Source organism: Papio anubis, chromosome 13, assembly GCF_008728515.1.
Source record: "Papio anubis isolate 15944 chromosome 13, Panubis1.0, whole genome shotgun sequence".
Lineage (NCBI taxonomy): Eukaryota > Metazoa > Chordata > Mammalia > Primates > Cercopithecidae > Papio > Papio anubis.
The window spans coordinates 78,655,911-78,675,479 of NC_044988.1; the positions used below are offsets into that span (position 1 = coordinate 78,655,911).

At 46.8% G+C, this 19,569-nt stretch overlaps 1 protein-coding gene across 10 annotated transcripts in view; it reads right to left on the reverse strand.

The window, feature by feature from the left end:
* PTPN3 (protein tyrosine phosphatase non-receptor type 3) overlaps positions 1–19,569 on the reverse strand; it is a 123,257-nt gene that overhangs the window by 26,383 nt on the left and 77,305 nt on the right. For all 10 annotated transcript variants that reach the window (XM_021927811.2, XM_021927817.2, XM_021927815.2 and 7 more), the window contains 6 exons: positions 19,112–19,288; positions 8,633–8,819; positions 8,404–8,481; positions 6,828–6,884; positions 4,978–5,134; positions 2,958–3,118 (listed from right to left, as the gene is read on the reverse strand). In XM_021927811.2, the coding sequence (XP_021783503.1) occupies positions 2,958–3,118; positions 4,978–5,134; positions 6,828–6,884; positions 8,404–8,481; positions 8,633–8,819; positions 19,112–19,288 (817 nt within the window). The remainder of the gene's footprint in view (positions 1–2,957; positions 3,119–4,977; positions 5,135–6,827; positions 6,885–8,403; positions 8,482–8,632; positions 8,820–19,111; positions 19,289–19,569) is intronic.

A 19,569-nucleotide genomic window follows, 5' to 3' on the forward strand; every position in this document is an offset into this window, starting at 1 on the left:
GGAAATCACTGCAGGATTCCCATATGTAAAACACACCTCGAACTGGAGCCACCTGCGCGAAGGAGGCTTCGCGGAACACCGGAAACACCAGCCTTTGGGTTTTCCTCAATGAGAGCCCACAGCGCCTCCTTGTGGACTATCTGATAAACTGGAACCAGTTCTCGCGGGGCTGAAGGACGGTCGTCACCTGGATGCATCGTCCAGGACCTGCACTTGTCAACCCAGGTGGGCTTGTCTCTTTATGCTGATACCCCCATGAGCTTTGTCTGCATTTGGGCTGAGATTTTCCTGCAATACGCTCCCTCCCTGCAACACTTAATCCTATCCACCCCTTTATTAATCCCACATCTCACTCCAGGGATCTCCTGGAGTCCTCTGACCTCCAGTTGCTGCAGAACATACATTATGTATAACAACATCTTACCTTGTCTTGGTCTTCAGCTGTTTCTGGGACACATATCTCCTCAAATACACTAAAATTAGACTGTCAACTCCTTGGGGCCAGAAACACCCCTCTCCTTCCCTCATCAGGTTCCTGATCCAGGGGAAATACCCAAGACACATTCACTAAATCAATGAACAAATGACTTTGCACCACCTTTCTTGTACTCTCTAATACCAAAAAATCGATATGCACTGTGACTGGCTTTTAAGTTCTTCCTTGTTTCAATTTTGGAGTGTGTAAAAATATGAACGAGCTTTACTGCTCAAAATGTGAACTATTTTGAAAGGCAAAGCAGAGAAGATAACCTCTATATTTCCTTCTTCTTCTTTTTTTTTTTTTTTTTTGAGATGGAGTCTTGCTCTGTCGCCCAGGCTGATCTTGGCTTACTGCAACCTCCACCTCCCGGGTTCAAGCGATTCCCCTGCCTTAGCCTCCCAAGTAGCTAGGATTACAGGTGCCCGCCACCACGCATGGCTAATTTTTGTATTTTTAGTAGAGACCGGGTTTCACCATGCTGGCCAAGCTGGTCTTGAACTCCTGACCTCAGGTGATCCACTCGCCTCGGCCTCCCAAAGTGCTGGGATTACAGGCGTGAGCCAACGTGCCCAGCCTACATTTTCTTTTTTTTAACCAAAAGCGTGAACAGCCTCCTGTAGGCCACTGAAAAATAGGGCTATTTCCCTTTGTAGAATACTCAGTAATATATCTATTAGTTTTACCCAAGTAATTATATTGTTACTACCCTTTTATCCAGACTTCATTTCCATAAGGTACATAATTTTTTTTTTATATTGTGTCAAGATGATTAATAAAAAATGTTAAATGCCTGGTTGTGGTGGCTCATGCCTGTAATCGTAGCACTTTGGGGGGCCAAGGCAGGTGGCTTGCTTCAGCCCAGGAGTTTGAGACCAGTCTGGGCAACATGGCAAAACTGCATCTCTACAAAAGAATAATACAAAACAAATTAGCGAGGAGTGGTGGTGCATACCTATAGTCCCAGCTGCTCGGGAGGCTGAGGTAGGAGGATCACTTGAGCCTGGGAGGTGGAGGCTACAGTGAGCCAAGATGGCACCACTGCACTCCAACCTGGGTGACAGAGACCCTGTCTCTAAATAAAGAAATACATTAATTAATTCCCTGCTGATTGTTCTGGGGGGGAAGTCGGTCACTTTTACTTTCTGGCTTGTGGATTTTTGCTTTCTACGCTGTTCAATACACATTGCTTTAATGTATTTTCACATGCATCATAAAATCAACCTTTCACTCACAGCTCTCTGCTTTGCATTCCTTCGTTTTCAGCATTCCTATTACTCAAGCCTTCCTGAATTACTCTGCAGTCACACACATTTCACAAATGTCCGGGTTTTGCTTCTTTTTCCTTTATGTGGTTTTCTAATAAATAATGCATTGTTCATTTCTGTTCTTGAGTCCCATGTGAGACTCTCTTCCTGAATTTATGAACCCAGACTGTTGTTATTTCTAATGATGATCTATTTTCTTTTGTTGACCTATTTTATGCTTTTTGGTATTCTTTTATTACAGGAATTACTCTGTTTTCTTCTACTTTTAAATAAATTTGGGAGATGGGCTGGGTGTGGTGGCTCACGCCTGTAACTTCAGCATTTTGGAAGGCCGAGGCGGGAGGACTCCTTGGGTCCAGGAGTTCACGACCAGCCTGGGCAACATAGTGAGACCCTACCTCTATTTTAAAAAACAACAACAACAACAACAACATATTTAAAAAATAAAAATAAGAAAATAAATTTGGAAGATGAACACATTCTATTTTAATTCTGTTAGTAATCGGTAAAACTGGCTTAAAAGCTGAGTCTCCTTTGGTTCCCTTTTGTTTTATAAAAAATGTCTGTGTGTACCTTTGTCAACAGCCTGAATCCTAGGGATCACAGGTTCCCCTGGGGAAGACGGGCGTTTGAGTTTGGTTTCTTGTGTTTATAGGGTTCTGGGCAAACTGGGAGGGCAAGACACTGTGCCCTCATGGGATGACACTAATTGCTCCAAATTCCAGTGCACGGCGGGGGGTGGTCAGAGAGCTGGCTCCTTCACCCACCCTGGGCTGCTCACTCACAACTGCCTCTCCACTGCCTTCTACTGCTGGGAGTTTTGAGCTTTTGTGTTGGCAGCTAAATATGCTCAGAGTCCCTCCTCCTCAGTTTCTGGCATGTTTCTCCATGACTACCAAATGTTACTAGAATAAGAGGGTGAGACAGAGTTCAGCGAGGGTGGCCATCCTGATCCCTGCTTGCTGCTCCGAGCCTGAGGTGGTGCTGCCTGCTGTGCTCTGTTATCCATGACAAGCACAGGCCTCGCCCTGTCAGTCCTCACAGAGACTCAGTTGACTGTTTTTGGTTTGTGAAACACACAATCATCTCGGCCGAGGAAACGAGGGCTTGTGTCTCTGCCTCATTTCCTCTGCTGCTCAGAGGCAGGGACAGCCTCACAGGCGACACGGCAGTGGCCCAGGCCTTGGGATTCAGCCTCCAGAGGGTCTTACCTCAAACTGGATCAGCACCGTCCCGCTTTCGAGGCCCTTCTTTAGTTGTGCCATGGACCCCTCCAAAGTGTCCCCACCCTCTGGACACATGGGGAAAATGGCCTCGGGGAAAAGCTGGTTCAGTTCATCTTCAGACTTGAAGTCAGCAAATGAGCGGACAGCTGTAATGTACAAGACAGGGCATCTGACTTGTGCAGCAACACCCGGGTTTATCAGTTTTCCTCAAACAAATCACACCTATGACACCTGAATGCAGATGGTTTAAAACATCTTATTAAATGATTAAGCTACACGGTAATCATTTGCACCAAAGATACTACTTCTAGGTGAATGATTCAATATGTGTTAATTACATAAAATGACATGCTAATCTTCCTGGTTAGTTTTAAATAATGGTGTTTAGCACCCAGAGGTTTTTGTCAAAGGTAAAGGAAAGGGAAAGAATGTTTTTTTAAAAAGCATATTGTCTCTGCTTGCTCTTTCTGACCTGGTTATTCTTCTACCCATCCCGACTCCCCTTTCTTTCTCAGGTTTTTTCATTTACTTCCCAAAACTGGGCATTTCCCCAGGCATGAGGGTGAGGTCAAAGGCTTTCCCTGTGACACCATCATTCCTGAGAGCGCAATCCCTAACTCAGGGCCATTTCTATGTGGGAGGCTCCTACGTAAATACTGTAGTCCTAGCATCTCTTCTGTGCTTCAGCCCTACCTCTTTAGTGCACATTCTCCCTTCATGTTAAATTCAATACAGGTGAAAGCAAAGCTAGGACCCCCCAACCTCCCACCTTGCACAGGTGGGGATCCGGAGAGATCCAATAAGGCCTCACGGAGGAGGTAGGGTCAGAGCTGGTCCTAGTGGCTCTGGACTGAGAGTTGTAGTGGGAGCAGAGCCGAGGCAGGAGCGCAGCAGTGTGGGGTGTGAGCCACATGTGCTAGGAAGGCAGAGACACAGGGCCAGGGCTTTGCAGATACAACCTTCATTTACTTTCAGTATTTTACAGCTGTGCAGGGTGTTCAAGGAACTTGATGTATTATTTTAAAACAACAACTATAAAGACAACATTGTGATGCTCAGTAGGGGCTGTCCTTCAAACCTCTGCTCCCATCAGGCAGCAATGCAGGTACTTTCCAGTCTAAGTGCCATTGATTGATTGATTGATTGCCTGATTGAGATGGAGTCTTGCTCTGTCACCCAGGCTGGAGGGCAGTGGCACGATCTTGGCGCACCGTAACCTCCACTTTCTGGATTCAAGTTATTCTCCTGCCTCAGTCTCCTGAGTAGCTGGGACTATACCCACACGGCACCACACCCGGCTATTGTATTTTTGGTAGAGATGGGGTTTCACCATATTGGTCAAGTTGGTCTCGAACTCCTGACCTTGGGTGATACAACCGCCTCGGCCTTCTAAAGTGCTGGGATTACAGGTGTGAGCCACTGTGCCTAGCCCCAAGTGTCATTTAATCTTCACAACAACCCTGTGAAGTCGGGACCACTCCTGTCCTCCTCCACACCTGAGCCAGCTGAACCACAGAATGGTTATGTAACTCCTGCAAGGTCCCCAGCCCGCAGAGGCAGAGTGAGGAATCACCTGAGACAGTCAGGCCCTGCTCTCCTCACTGCCTCCCCGACAAAATCAAACATGCATGAATAAAATATCACCCGATCATTTGGGAAGGGGCTGAAAATGCAAATGTCTGCAGGGTCGTGACGCTTAGAGACTGCGTGATGTGGGCTGCGTTGGGCCTGGGAGGAATTGGGAGCCAGGGGCTCATCTCCTGTATAAAGAGGGTGGGTGGGCGCTGCCTCCCTCCAGAAGACTGGCCACATGGGGACAGGCTCATGTGGGCAGATCTTCACATTTTTCAAGTGAGAAGCCAAACATTGGGTTATTACCTGAAGATTCTTGATTTTCAAATGTTGGCTACAAACTCAACATTTTCAAGAGCAGATAAAGGGCTGGAGCAGGCATGGCTTTGCTAGAGCAGTGTCCCTATGGCTCCGCCCCCCAGGTGGCCATTACCTCTCCTCCTGATCACCAGGGCCAGCTCCCGTGAGTGGGACTCCCGGCTGGCTTTGATGAACATCACCACTTGGTCATGGGTGTGTTCTGAGATGTCCCGGCCATTGATTAACACGATTTGATCCCCTTCGTTCAGCTTAGGAATGCAGGTGTCCGCCTGGGTGGAGGGGAAAAGCGAGTTTCTCCTGTTACCATAACACAGTCCTCGGGGGAAGAATGCTAACTCGCTCTGCTCCCAGACACCTGAGACCACGATCAAGTTTGCCTTCTCTCCCTCGGGTAGTACTGTCATTGTTTTTATAATACATCTACTGCTATGTGGACATGGTAGTTGGTTGCACGATATAAAGAAGTACTGCTCAGAATATAAGTTATAAAACATTTCAGAATAAGGCTATAAAAACTGCTGACGCCATTCCTCTGTGGTAGTCAACCTTCACTTATTATAATATAACTATACCATTTCCAGCCTTTTGTTTCCTAGATGTACGGTTAGGAAATGATTTGCCAGCTAGAGGTGAGTATTTATCTGTCTTGCAAAGGTGAAAGCTTTTGTAAGCTTCACAGCAGAGGCAAAAACCATTATGGAGAGAAGTAAGGTACTGAACAGCACAGGAAAGAAAGCCTTCTGAATTTACAGAAACCATAAACAGTAACAAAAGTTAAATGACAAGAGCTTAAGGACTACTTCAGAGTAATCCCAACATGGTTCACTGTAAGGAGGCACAGTGACTCCTACTGCTTTAAAAAAGCAGATGATTAAAAGGTAACTATGGAGCCAGGTGAGGTGGCACACATCTGTGGTCCCAGCTACTTGGGAGGCTGAGGCAGGAGGATTGCTTGAGCCTAGTTTGAGGCTGTAGTGATCGCACCATTGCATTCTAGCCTGGGCAACAGAGCGAGACCCTGTCTCTCAAAAAAGAAAAGAAAGGTTAACTATGGAAAGTGATGAACATGTTAATTTGTTTGACTGCAGTACTATATGTATAACAAGACATCATGTTGTATACCTTGAGTATGCACAACAAAAAAATTAAAGGAAAAAATTACTTATCATTATTTTAAAAACAATCAAATAAATTTATTTTATTTTATTTTTGAGACAGAGTCTCACTCTGTCGCCCAGACTGGACTGCAGCAGCGTGATCTCAGCTCACTGCAACCTCTGCCTCCTGGGTTCAAGGAATTCTCCTGCCTCAGCCTCCCGAGTAGCTGGGATCACACCTGTGCGCCACCACGCCCAGATACTTTTTGTATTTTTTGTAGAGACGGGGTTTCACCCTGTTGGCCAGGCAGGCTGGTCTCAAACTCTTGGCCTCAAGTGATTTACCCGCCTCGGCCTCCCAAAGTGCTGGGATTACAGGTGTGAGCCACTATGTCTGGCCTAAAAACAATAAAATAAATTTGAAAGAAAAACAAAGCAAATGCTCTTCTTAGGAGGCCTAAACAGAGGATGAAAGGGGCACTGGTGGAAAGATGGTGAGAAGAGGCACAGGGCCCACGTGCCACTTAGAGTGAGCAGAACAGCAGACTGCCTGAGTTTCCTTCTCTTGAAAAGGACTTCCGAAAATTTAATGTGCACACCAGCCACTCAAGGCTCTTGTTAAAAATGCAGATTCCGGTTCAGCAGGCCTAAGCTGGGGCCAGAGAGCCTGCATTTCTAATGAAGTCCCAGCTAACACGGGTGCTATGGCTTCAAAGAGCACAGTGAGCAGCAAGGTTCTAGAAAACATGGTGTATCTAAGCACGTTCTTTGCTCTGGCAAAAAAAGAAATGGGACACAGAAACAGAAACCTGTTAGAATTAGGGGAGAACAAACACAAGGAATAACATGGAATGTATTTACTTACAGGTGACTCTGGGTTTATCCTTGATACCACAAGAGGCATCTTTTGATCCACTCCTCCCTGTAAACATTTTAAAGTAAAAAAAAAAACAATGTTTTTTAAGTTAAAAAAAAAACAAACCAACCACTGGAGTAGCCACAGCATCAACAACATGGAGGTACCAATAAATGTGAGTCTTTGGTACAGCGAGGCTTCAAACTTCACTATCGCTGATTAGAATCACACGTCATTTCAGAAATACGGAACAAATTCCTGACCCCTCGATCCAGCGGGCTGACCAGGACTCTGTTCAGAAGCCTCCCTCTGCCATCCCCACAGTTCATGAACTAAAAGATGCACTCAGAGAGAGCAAGCTCCTCCTTAAAAACGCAGACGCCCCCAGGAGAGGGACTCCACAGCATGTCTTCCCAGTGCTGCTAGAAAAGGGGGCTTTCAGCAGAGGTGAGCAAGGCCTGGGAAAGGGGCGCACCCTGTGAGCGCATCTGGCTGTGAGCGCTGGTCCTCAACACAGCTGCTGGGGCAGATGAGGGTGTCCACGATGGCAGCTGGGGGGTAGGGGACCACCTGCCCTCACTTTGTCCTAGAGCAGGGGTGAGTACACGTTTCCTGTAAAGGGCCAGAGAGGCTTTGTGGGAGTGAGGGGTCTGATGCAACTGCTCAACTCTGCAATCATTAACCCACCAGTAAACAAATAGGTGTGGCTGTTACCAAAAAAACTAGTTACAGAAACAGATGGGATTTGGCCTCTGAGTTTAGTTTGCAGATCCTGCTTAAACGTGCCTGGAGGAGAGTGGTGGCCCTGCAGGTTGAACTTGAATTGTTTTCTCTTATCAGCTTCAGCAATGCTGAGGGGTTCTCTTAATAGCATTCCTGAAGTGGGTAGATCTGTTTGCCACGTGTGTGCCCTCATCTCTTGGAACCTCAGTATTCATTTGCAAAATGGGTTTAAAAATACTGACCTTACCACTTATTATCAGAACTTAAGAAGGTGCTATGAATCTAGTGAATAGCCAATGCCAGGCACAGAGCCGGCACTTGGCCTTTGACAGCTGTTAAGGCCACATTAAAAAAAACCTCTCAATTCTAGGCTGGGCACAGTGGTTCACACCTGTAATCCCAGCACTTTGGAAGGCCAAACCGAGTAGATTGCTTGAGGCCAGGAGTTTGAGACCAACTTGGACAACATGGTGAAACCCCATCTCTACAAAAAATATGAAAAATATTAGCTGGGTATGGTGGTGCATTCTGATAGCCCTAGCTGAGGTGGGAGGATCACCCGAGCCTGGAGAGGTCGGCGCTGCAGTGAGCTGTGATCGTGCCACTGCACTCTAGGTTTGGGCGATAGAGTGAGTTTTTTCTCAAAAAAAAAAAAAAAAAAAAAAAAAAAAAAAAAAAAAAAAAAAAAAAGCCAAAAAACTCAAACTAAACAAAAACAAAAAAACTCCCCAACTCTCAATTCTGAGGGTTGAATCAATTTCCTTATGCAACTCAGGAATGCAGCACATTTCTAATGCAAATTAAAAACTCATCGAAAGACGGCTTCACAGCACAAAACTTCCTTTATAAATACACAACGTACCTTAAGATTAAATCCAAATTTTCCATCTTCATCTGGTGTGATACGGATCAAGACTAAGTAGCCGTCACCATTATCATTCTGGAAAACGTTTGAAAGTGGTCATTTACATCACATTTCTCTCCAGCAGTTGGTGATAAGGTATTTTCATTTAGTCAGAGCTACTCAGCTGCCCACAAGGGGTCTGGAAGCCCTGGCCGGGTGGGTCACCCGGCTGCCTGCGCTCGCTCACCTTGTCACAGTAGTACTGGCTGGTATCCTCGGTGGAGCCCCCTTTGGTCACCCTGTGGAAGTCATCTAAGAACTGCTGATCAACGCCGTCAGGTGAGCAGGAGCCTGGAGCATTTGAAGACGGAGACACGGAACTGGATGACTTCTGGGTCCGGTAGCTTTGTGCTGGATTGTTCTCAGATAGACTCCTTCATCATGGGGAATGAGGAGACATTAATAACTGGGTTACTGTTTTATTAGAGCAAACACTGCTGACTTTATTAGGGCCTGGCACCTGGGGGCTATATGTTTCCCTGGAGCCTCAGCTGCACGGGTTGTCAGCAGGATTTGAGTACACTCAGGGCGCACTGACCACCCCTGCCCACATCTGGCCTAGACACTGTCACGTGGTTTTGGGGAAAAGGGATAGGAGGCAGGGTGGATCTGGAAACTGTTGAAAACTCTGCTCCCTTCCCTGCTGCTTTAGAAGGGTGAAAGTGAGATGTGTCCAGCTACTCTGGTGGTTTCATTACTGAACCAGGCTCTGCCAGGCAAGCTCATGCAGATGCACGGCTCATCCCTTCTGAAAGCTTTTTTCCTTCTGTCTAATTTCTGCGGATGGTTCTGCTTCATAGGACTCTTGCCTCCTCAAAGGAAACGGGACTGTTGTTGATGTGCATTCAGGAGAATTTATATTATTCCTAGTTGGCATGATTTGCCTGTGACATCCATGAACTGCCACGCTGAGATGTTTCATTTTCCTCTATCTAACATAGTTTCTTCTGTATCGTGGAGCTGCAATGTTCAGTATGGTAGCCACTAGTCACATGTGGCTACTCAAATTTAAATAAGTTAAGACAAGAAACCAGCCACACCTCACAGGCTCACTAGCCACACGTGGCCAGTGGCTCCTATATGAGACAGTGCAGTGAGAGAACATTCCACCACGGCAGGAAGTCCTGCTGGACAGCGCTGTCTTAGAGAGTTACAGATGATGAGAACTGAACAGACCTTTGTGGTCATTTGTTCTAACTCCCAGTTCACAGGTGAAGAAACTGAGGTCAGGAGGGGCTGAGTAACTCGCCCAGGGTCACAGGGCTTTCTCCTCACTTAGCAGACAGAAGCCTGACCGATGTGCGTCCTGAGCCTTTCTTCCCTCTCCAGGCCATGCAGAGCCCACTCCCAAGACCCCCATTTCTAACCCCTCAGGGTCACAGAGATTAACCAACCCTGCTGTCACTGTAGAGGACAGGACCCTTGAGTCTCTGCATCACCCACACCAGCCCCTTCCGGAGTCACAGGCCCAGCACAGATACCTTACAGGGCTGATGAATGTGGGGCTCTCCTACATTCTAAGACTCTGCCCCACCCTAACCTCATCCAAAGTGAAGTGAGGGGAGAAGCGCAGAGACCAAGTTATTCAGTGAAACCCAGACAAAAGACAGCTGCTACCACCTCTTTCTTGACCTTTATTTCAATCCCTTATCCATGGATTTTTCATAAAATTGGTGATTCTCTTTCCCCTAGTGAGTTTATATGAGCTTAATTTAAATATAAAATCTGTATCATATTCACACAGAATGATTCATAATCACAATCTATTTGAATAAAATATTCAGTGACAGACCAATGGAGAAACACAGCTATACGTAGGACAAGAGTCTGGCCTTACGGTGTCCAAGTGGCTGGTTGGGGGTAGAGTGTTATGGATGGTAAGACATTTCAGAGAGAGAATATTTTGGAATTGAAGTTGTACACAAGTTTTCAGATGGAAAAAGAATGACTTTCAATGATGTCAAAGCGAGTTTTAAAAAATTCCCCCCAAATACGGCATTTTTGCTAGGTTTCACTTTTTACAAGAGCATCACCTAGTGGCAGAAAGGGCAACTGCTTGGCAGTTACAAAACAAGTTAAAAGGGTATTTCCAGTTCTCGTTCTGTCTGTCTCTGTCTCTGCCTCTGTCTCTCTCTCCCTCCCCACACCCCCCGATCCATTTTTTTTTCTTTTGAGACAGGGTAATGCTCTGTTGCCCAGGCTGGGTGCCGTTTCGTGACCACAGCTCACTGCAGCCTTGATCTCCTGACTCAAGAGATCTTCCTATCTTGGTCTCTTGAGTAGCTGGGACCACAGGCATTCACCATGTCCAACTAACTTTGATTTTTTTTTTTTTTTTTGAGATGGAGTCTCACTCTGTCACCAGGCTGGAATGCAGTGGTGCAATCTCAGCTCACTGCAACCTCCACCTCCTGGGTTCAAGTGATTCTTCAGCCTCAGCCTCCTGAGTAACTGGGACTACAGGTGCCCGCCACCACGCTCGGCTAATTTTTTATATTTTCAGTAGAGACGGGGTTTTACCATGTTGGCCAGGATGGTCTCGATCTCTTGACCTCGTGATCCACCCGCCTTGGCCTCCCAAAGTGCTGGGATTACAGGCGTGAGCCATGGTGCCTGGCCTTTTAAAAACTGTTTGTAGACACAGGGTCTCACTACGTTGCCTAGGCTGGTCTAGAACTCCTGGTCTCAAGCAATCCTCCTGCACTGGCCTCCCTAAGTGCTGGGATTACAGGTGTGAGCCACCATCCCCAGCCCTATTTTTCTTTCTTGATTTAAAACTCAATGGTCTGTCTAAACCAGCCCATGGTATTAAATGACAACAGTACTACTACTATTACTACTGCTGCTAGTACTAATACTATATTCCAAGTCATTTTATGCCCCAACCTATTTTTCTTTTTCTTTTTTTTTTTTGAGATAGAGTCTCACTCTGTCGCTCAAGCTGGAGTGCAGTGGCGCAGTCTCGGCTCACTGCAAACTCCACTCCTGGGTTCACACCATTCTCCTGCCTCAGCCTCCTGTGTAGCTGGGACTACAGGCGCCCACCACCATGCCCGGCTAATTTTTTTTTTTTTTTGTATTTTTTGTATTTTTAGTAGAGACAGGGTTTCGCCATGTTAGTCAGAATGGTCTCGATCTCCTGACCTCGTGATCTGCCTGCCTCGGCCTCCCAAAGTGCTGGGGTTACAGGCGTGAGTCACCGCACCTGGCCTGCCCTAACCTATTTTCCAAGCAGGGTTGGAGGGGTTACTGTCAGTCATTTATTTCAACAAATGGCTGATTTTTGGCCTGCTCAACTGTGTACACAGGTGCTCTGCAGGGCGTGGTGATGTTCTGTTCAGTGTTCAAGATGGACAGACAGACAAGGAAGAGGACATCAAATGAAGAGATGCAATGAGTATGTGGCAGCTGGCCACAGCACAGGGTGGCCAGGGGTGAAGGCACCAAAGCCCTAGCATCTCCTCCGTCGCTGGGGAGAATGCAGTGTGGCTGAGGAGCGCAGGGGAGCCGCCCCATCACAAGTGGAGTGAAGAAAGGGACAGGATGAGGGATGCAAGAAGACAGTGAGGGTGGGATGGAGCCAATGACTAGCGGGAGGAAGGAGTAGGAGAGGTTTGTCCCTGAGGCAGGATGAGGGGACACTGTGGAGAAGCCAGTGTGGGACTGACCACACCCTGGTTCTTGGGGAGAAAGGGGCAGAGACAGAGAAATGTGAGACACAGACTCACCATCAGTCAGACAAACAAGTATTCACCCTCCAGAAAACACATGCTTCCGAACTGTAAAGGCAGCAGGCATCAGAAAGAAACACACCCATGAAAGAAACACTCCCCAAGAAGCTCTCCTGAAACCATGGAGAATTACAAAGACCTCCCCAGCCCCCGCCTGTGAAAGGGGGCAAAGTCCTGCTCTCAGATTGCAGTGTGAAGGAACAGGGGCCCTGTTTTGGGAGCTTCTCAAGGTCAGGAGACCCTCGTGCTCTTTCTGTTCCTCTCCTAGTGCTCGGAACACAGGACCAGGCACACAGGGAGTGCTCAACTGAAATGCTGAGTGAATGAAGAATAAAACTTCTTGGCAAGGTACCAAGAGGATCGCCCGAGGTGACTGGGTGAGTTACACTAAAAGAGCAAGGAATTTACTCAGAAATCTGGAAGCTCAGGTGCAAAGAGAAGGCGGGTTAAATAGTTCTCAGCATCTGCAAGATCAGAGCTTCTGAGAATGTGCTGTGCACACAAATCAGCTGGGGTCCTGCTGAATGCAGAGTATGATTCGGCCGGCCTGTGTGGGTCTGAGATTCTGCATTCCAACCAGCTCTCAGGTGCTGCAGCTGCTGGCCTGTGGCCACAGCTGGAATGGCATGGCGCTAGAGGAACGCATACCAGTTCCCCCAGAGGGCAGTTTCTTCTGAATAAAATTCCTGGAGAAATGTCCCACATGGCTCCTTACATAAGGGTCCTTGAGTGACAGAAAGAAGACTGTCTTCCCATACACATTGTTATGACATGGAGACAGTCTCCACAGGAAACAGCTCATCTGGGGCTGTAATAAATGCCAAGGGCACAAGATCAAAGTGGCAGAAGGGACATGGTTCAGGTATGGTGCTTTCTGAGCTCGCAATCTCTTTCCTGCTGGAACAACAGATCATGAATCTGACTAGGCTTTCCCTACAGATATCAGACACCTATCGGCAAGAAAGCACTTGCTAAACCTCAGTCAATTCGTCCCTGAATCCTCTGAGGGGAATTTCTCATTGACAGATGTCCTGCAGGGGCACCTACCACATAGTCCTGCTCACAGTTGACAGTTACGAAACTTGTCAAAGTAAATATGTTTGAGTTCTTGGGGTACAGATACATATGGTGTGATGTTGCTCATGTGATGTGGACACATGATGTGGAAGTGGCAGAGGGGGCATTCCATTGTGAAAACTTAGGAGTTTGTATCCCGGGGTCCCATCCAGTTTCATCTAACCATTTGTCCGTCCATCCGTCCGTCCGTCCGTCCGTCCATCTATCCATCCACCCACCCACCCATCCATCCACCATCCATCCAGTCATTGAATGTCTATTAAATGCCAAATACCCATGTCAGGTTTTAAGGAAGGAGAGGTGAATAGGGCACTATCCCTACCCTCAAAGAATTCATTGTCCACAGGAGAAGAAATACAATTAACCAAGTAATAATATTATCATGCTACAGTGGAGATGCTCAGATGTCTAGCGTACTGTATGAGGCCAGGAGAGGCTTCCTGGATCAGGTGCACTTGAGCTTGAGTTTGAAAGATGAATTAATAGGAGATTGAACAGGTAGTTAAGTGGGAAAAAGAGGGCATTCTGGCAAAACATTGATAATAACAAACAAACAAAAGCAGCGGCACAGGTAAAGGCAGGAAATGTTGAAAAAGCAGATAAAAGGTATTTAAACAGGGAGTGACATTCTTGGATGTGTATTTCAGAATGATAAATTTGCTATTCTTGTGAAGCATGGTGTGGAAGGAAGTGACACCAAAGACGGGGACGGTTTGGACATGACTGAGCTAGACTGTGCAAGAGATGATGGTGGCTGCACGGGGGCAGTGCAGTGGGGATGGTGGAGGAATCAAACACAAGAGATGTCTGGGAGGTAGAATCAACAAGATGAGAAATGGCATAAGGACAGTGAAAGAAAAGGAGGAGTGAGGGATGACTGATGTTTCCAATAGGTGCAAACCGGGTGGTATTGAAACAATGGCCTCTCCTTACCAAAACACAGGAACAGCCATGAGCTGGACACCAACATGAACAGCTGAGACTGGATCATGCTGGGTTTCAGGTATTTTAGACGTGCACATGCAAGTGGGCCCAAATAAGAAGGCAAGGTTCACGGAAAAGGGACATAAACACTCTGAACAAAATCCTGTCCCTGCCTGGTGTCCTCTGAGAGGGACATGTAGAATGGTATGCAGATCCTTCCTCCACATTCAGATCTGGTGCCACCCTCTAGAAGGGCTCACCTGCACTTGGAGAATGGTGGTTACGAGGGTGATGGGTGGAAAGTGACTACACTGGAATTGTCTAGCTGAAGGAACAGTAACCAAGGCTGGCAGGTGGAACTGGGAACAGACACCATCTGTGTTGTCCTGAGAGTTCAAGGCAGGAAGCTTGACGCTGGGTCAGTGTCAAGGAGGCTTCCAGCACAGCTTGGGAAGAACGGTGGGCACCTGGGTTGTCTAATGACAGAGCACACTGCTGCACTATAAGGGACTCTCCATTGCTGGCAGGGGGCTCAGTCCTGGGGGGACCCACAGTAGCGTTGGGGGAATTCCTACACTGCCGCCAAAGCTGAAGAAGGGGAATCCCCTAGGCTCCCTCCAGTGAACAGAAGTTTTTATTTTTATTTTTGAGACAAGGTCTCACTCCAATGCCAAACTTGGAGTGCAGTGGTGCGACCACAGCTCACTGCAGCCTCGACCTCTCGGGCTCAAATGTTTCTCTCACCTCAGCCTCCCGAGTAGCTAGGACAACAGGCAGACAACATTGTGCCCAGCTAATTTTTGTATGTTTCGTAGAAATGGGGTTTTGCCATGTTGCCCAGGCTGGTTTTGAACTCTTGGGATCAAGCAATCTGCCCAGTATGACCTCCGAAGTATTGGGATTAGAGGCGTGAGCCACTACGCCTGGCCGGCACGGAATTTTTGAAATAAAAAGCCATGGCTGCCCCACATCCCATGGAAGAAGGCAGGCTCTAAGGAAAGAGTCAAACAAACAGCAAAAAGTTATGCAGGCATGAAGCCCCATCCACTCGGAGGGTGTCATGCTGGTGACCCATCGAGACAACTATGATAAAACAGCAACCGGAAAGTTTCTCTAGTACAACTCTGAACTTCTGTACAAGGTGTTTCCCCCAGTTTCTGTTCTGCATGTCTCTTTCTTCAGGGAACATCCTCTCCCTTTCATCTCGGTGGAGACTGGTAGGTTTTTCATTTCTGCCATGAAGGAAACTTACTTCTCTGCAGAATTTGGTCTTCACTCGGAAGCAGGGAAAGGAACACACAATGGCTGATAGAACCTTGGGAGCAACAAAAGAGTGCAGCCTACTTGGGCACAAAGCAAACTGCCAAGGATTCGTAACTATAATCATCAACTTTGCTGTGCTGCTATAAATATGGAACAAACCAGCAAGTGACTCATCCGCTAAGATGGCACTCAGGCAGCCTGAGCTGCGCCACTCTGGGTTTACAGCCAAATCTAACCGCTCTTTTTCTTTCTTTCTCTCTTTCTTCTCTTTTAAACGAGTACGGAACATCACACTTAATTCTTCTTCTTAAAAGGAACCCTCCTCGCTGTCTGTGGTATTATTCATCTGATTTCTCTGACAGAATGCTTCTTTTTGCCTCTTAACACAAATCTGCTGTATAAAACATGTCAAACATTTCTTAAACATTTTGCAAATACTCACAGAAACGAACGAACAGGTTTTTTCCTCTCACCAAGTACAGACCAGTCTGTACTTCTTACCTGGGGCAATGGGGGTCCCCAGACCCTCAGGGGGGGCCAGCCTCCTCTGAAGACCCAGCAAGAAGTGGCTTCCCACCAGCAGGAAGAGCTCTCCTACCTAACAGAGGTGGCAGGGGCTGCTTTTCTAGCTGCTCACCCCACTTGCAGAGGACAGTCACTAACTTGACCGCCTGACATGTCTATTGTCAGTACACCTGGCAAAACCCTGCAAGGAAGCCTGCCTTTGAACCACCGTTATTTGCTATTCTTAACATTTAGGTGCAAGGTAAGAAGTGCCCCAAGATGACACATTTTACAAGGTCTCAAGAAGGGGTTTCAAGAAGAATCACTGTGCAATGTGCAGGAATGAGCAGGGCCAGAAATCATTTACATCAAACAGTGCTTGAGGGAGTGAATTTTAAATCTTATTTAATGTTAATGAACTGAAATGTAAATAGTCCTATGGAGCTGGTGGCTCCTATATTGGACTATAAAGGTCTAGATGCTCCGTGATGGGACTGCAGACCACAGGAGGAAAATCTGATGTAGGACACATACTGTTCCCTAAGCCCCACTTCTCCTTTCACCAAAGCGACAGAGCCCTGGAGTGTGGCAGCGCAGGCTGATAATGTGCTATTTGCCCAGCTGGCCTGGAGGCTCCTGAAACAACTTCTCTAATTTGCTCTGGCGTTCCCCTCAATGACCAGCCAAGGATGTAGAAAGGGTACCCCTGGACTCGGGAATGAATGCAAGCCCTCTAAAGCATCCACATGTCATTGGACAGAATGCATCCCTCCCCACCTGGCACTGATTGCATGAAGACACAGAGGGTGCTGGGCTGTGAGGGCGCAGCTGGGTGAGTGGTGTGGAGCACCCAGACTGCAAGCAAGGTGATGATTCCAAACCTACTCCCACATGAATTGTTTGAAAAATGCACTTTTCACTTGTAGATATTCTAGGAGTTCACTCCCCTTTAAATGAATGATGCAATAAACGTGTTAGTCTAGATGTGTGCTGCTGGCAACACTTTCTGCAATGATGGGAATGGGCTGTATCTGTGCTGTCCAAGATGGAGGCCACCACTCCTGTGTGGTTGTCAAGCACTTCAAAGGAGGCTCGTGTGACTGAGGAACTGAATGCTTACATTTTTATTATTTTAATTAATTTAAATCTGAATAGACACCTGCGGCTGGTGGATGCTGTACTGGACAGCAAAGGTCTAGATGCTGTAAAATTCTGTGATGGGACTGCAAACCACCGCAGGAAGCTCTGACGTGGCAGGCTTGAGTGGGTTTCCCAGAACCCTCGAACAGTTCCCTAAACCGTTTTCTCCTTTTGCCAAAGCCACAGAGCCCCACTGCAGACTCAATACGGCTCTAGTCACACATGCCTGCACTCCTGCCTTGTATTTATAGATGTGCTTGTGATTTGAAAAGCTACAAAGTCACACAAAGGAACTCACAATCATCCACTGTAGCCCTGACAAAGGGGCAGCAGGCTGCAAGTTGGAACAAGAGATAGTAACCATTTAGCAAAAGCATCATCCAGGCTCAGGTCACAAGGAAAGAATGAACACAGGGATTATTTAACCAGAGGTGTTAAGAACACAGATAAACTGGAAACCATGTTTGCTCTGGGCAAGGACAGAAGAGAGGTAGCAGCCTCACACATAAATGGGAAGGAGATTTGCAATTTACCTGCGAATGCCTGGAGTACAATCAGAATGCATTTGATGCTTTCAGCCTACTAGCTACAGTGGTGAAAAACGTATAGATTGACTAAAGTGCCTGCTTGCTAATCCTCGGCTGTTAGGGGGGCATTATCTTTCTGTATTTTAGACTTAGTATGAGGCTTAACAGAATAGATGCCCGATGACTATGGTTGACTTCCTAACAGTTGATCCTTTACTATCATGCTTTAACCTAATTTATAATCTATGCCTTCCCTACTTAAAAAAATGATTTGCGAGTTTACCCCAAAATGTACAGATATGTAACTATGAATCCATTAAAATTAGACAAAAAAAAAAAAAAAAAAAAAAGACCTATATAACAAAGGCAAAGGAGGAAGGGAAAGTACTACATAAGAAATCTGGGCTGAGGAAAGTTAATACAATGAGCCTAATGTGCAGCTCCGAACTCCCTGGTAACCAAGGCAAAAAGGGAAACAAATGGGTTAAATGTATCCTATTGAAAAACAAAAGCACTCAACCAGTCTTTCAGGACAGACATTTTTTCTGGCCTTGAGCTATGAGGGAACTCTGTCACATGGCGGAGGCGGGGGAAAGGCGGGGTGGGGGGGGGGGGGGAAGTAGGACATAAAAATTCAACAAAAATTTGTAAAAGAAAATTAGAGATATTCTAACATGTTTGTTTCTTTATACTAACTATTAATTGAAAACAAAACCCCTCAGAACCCTGTTGTTCAGAGAAGGTTTTTAGAAGCAAGCATATTTCCAATGATTTGAAATCATGTGATGGTAAAACTTTATTAATCTAGAAAAATCAGAGTTAACATGTCCCTAGAGTCTGTACCTGTAGAATACGGAATGATTTAAACAGGGCTTTGCAGGCCGGGCGCGGTGGCTCAAGCCTGTAATCCCAGCACTTTGGGAGGCCGAGACGGGTGGATCATGAGGTCAGGAGATCGAGACCATCCTGGCTAACACGGTGAAACCCCGTCTCTACTAAAAAATACAAAAAAACCTAGCCGGGTGAGGTGGCGGGCGCCTGTAGTCCCAGCTACTCGGGAGGCTGAGGCAGGAGAATGGCGTGGACCCGGGAGGCGGAGCTTGCAGTAAGCTGAGATCCGGCCACTGCACTCCAGCCTGGGAGACAGAGCGAGACTCCGTCACAAAAAAAAAAAAACAAAAAAAAAAACAAAAAAAAAAAACAGGGCTTTGCTCGTGAGCTGGAGAGGAGACTAATTCAAGAGACTAACATGTACTTAGTGAGTAGAAAGTCTTTGTTATGGACAAAAAGAAGTACAAGCTGTAGACCCCAGGCACACAGACTGTCTTCCGGGTGAAAAGGTAGAGTCTGATTTATGTTCTTATCTTGGCAGAGGGCACCCTTGGGAGCTGGCTGCAGGCACCAGCTCTTGGTTCCTCTCAAATGGCAATCTGGACCCGAGCAAATTCTGCAACAGCCAAAAAGCAGATACCCAGAAATAAAACAACACAAGTTTCTTACTCTTGGTGCAGGCTTCGGTTCTGAGAAACTTCAGAATCGCTGTCTTGGGGGGCCAGAGAGCCCTTGTAAGTGTAAAACACATCTTCCGTTTCCGTGATGTAGGTCATTTCATTTGCAAGGTTATCTGCAGAAGAGTGGCGTGGCTTTCGAATTTCGTGCCGGAGCCGAGGACTTCGCCTGGGTGGGAAAAACATTGAGTGCAAAGTGTTCAAAGCAAATTCCACTTAAAAATTTAATTAAGACACCAGTGAACCTCGTGTCCTGACCTTTCTAAGGATGCCTTCCTTGGCGGAGGCTGACATTCAGAGCCCGTTAACTCATTACTACCCCAGCAGAAGGCACCAAGGGTGACACCAGTCCCTGACGCTCTCAGTCAAGTGGTGGCTCCCAGAACAGTAGCCTCAGCTGTATAAACAGGCAGAATTAGATGGGCTTCTGCCCTTTGGGAAGTGACGGGT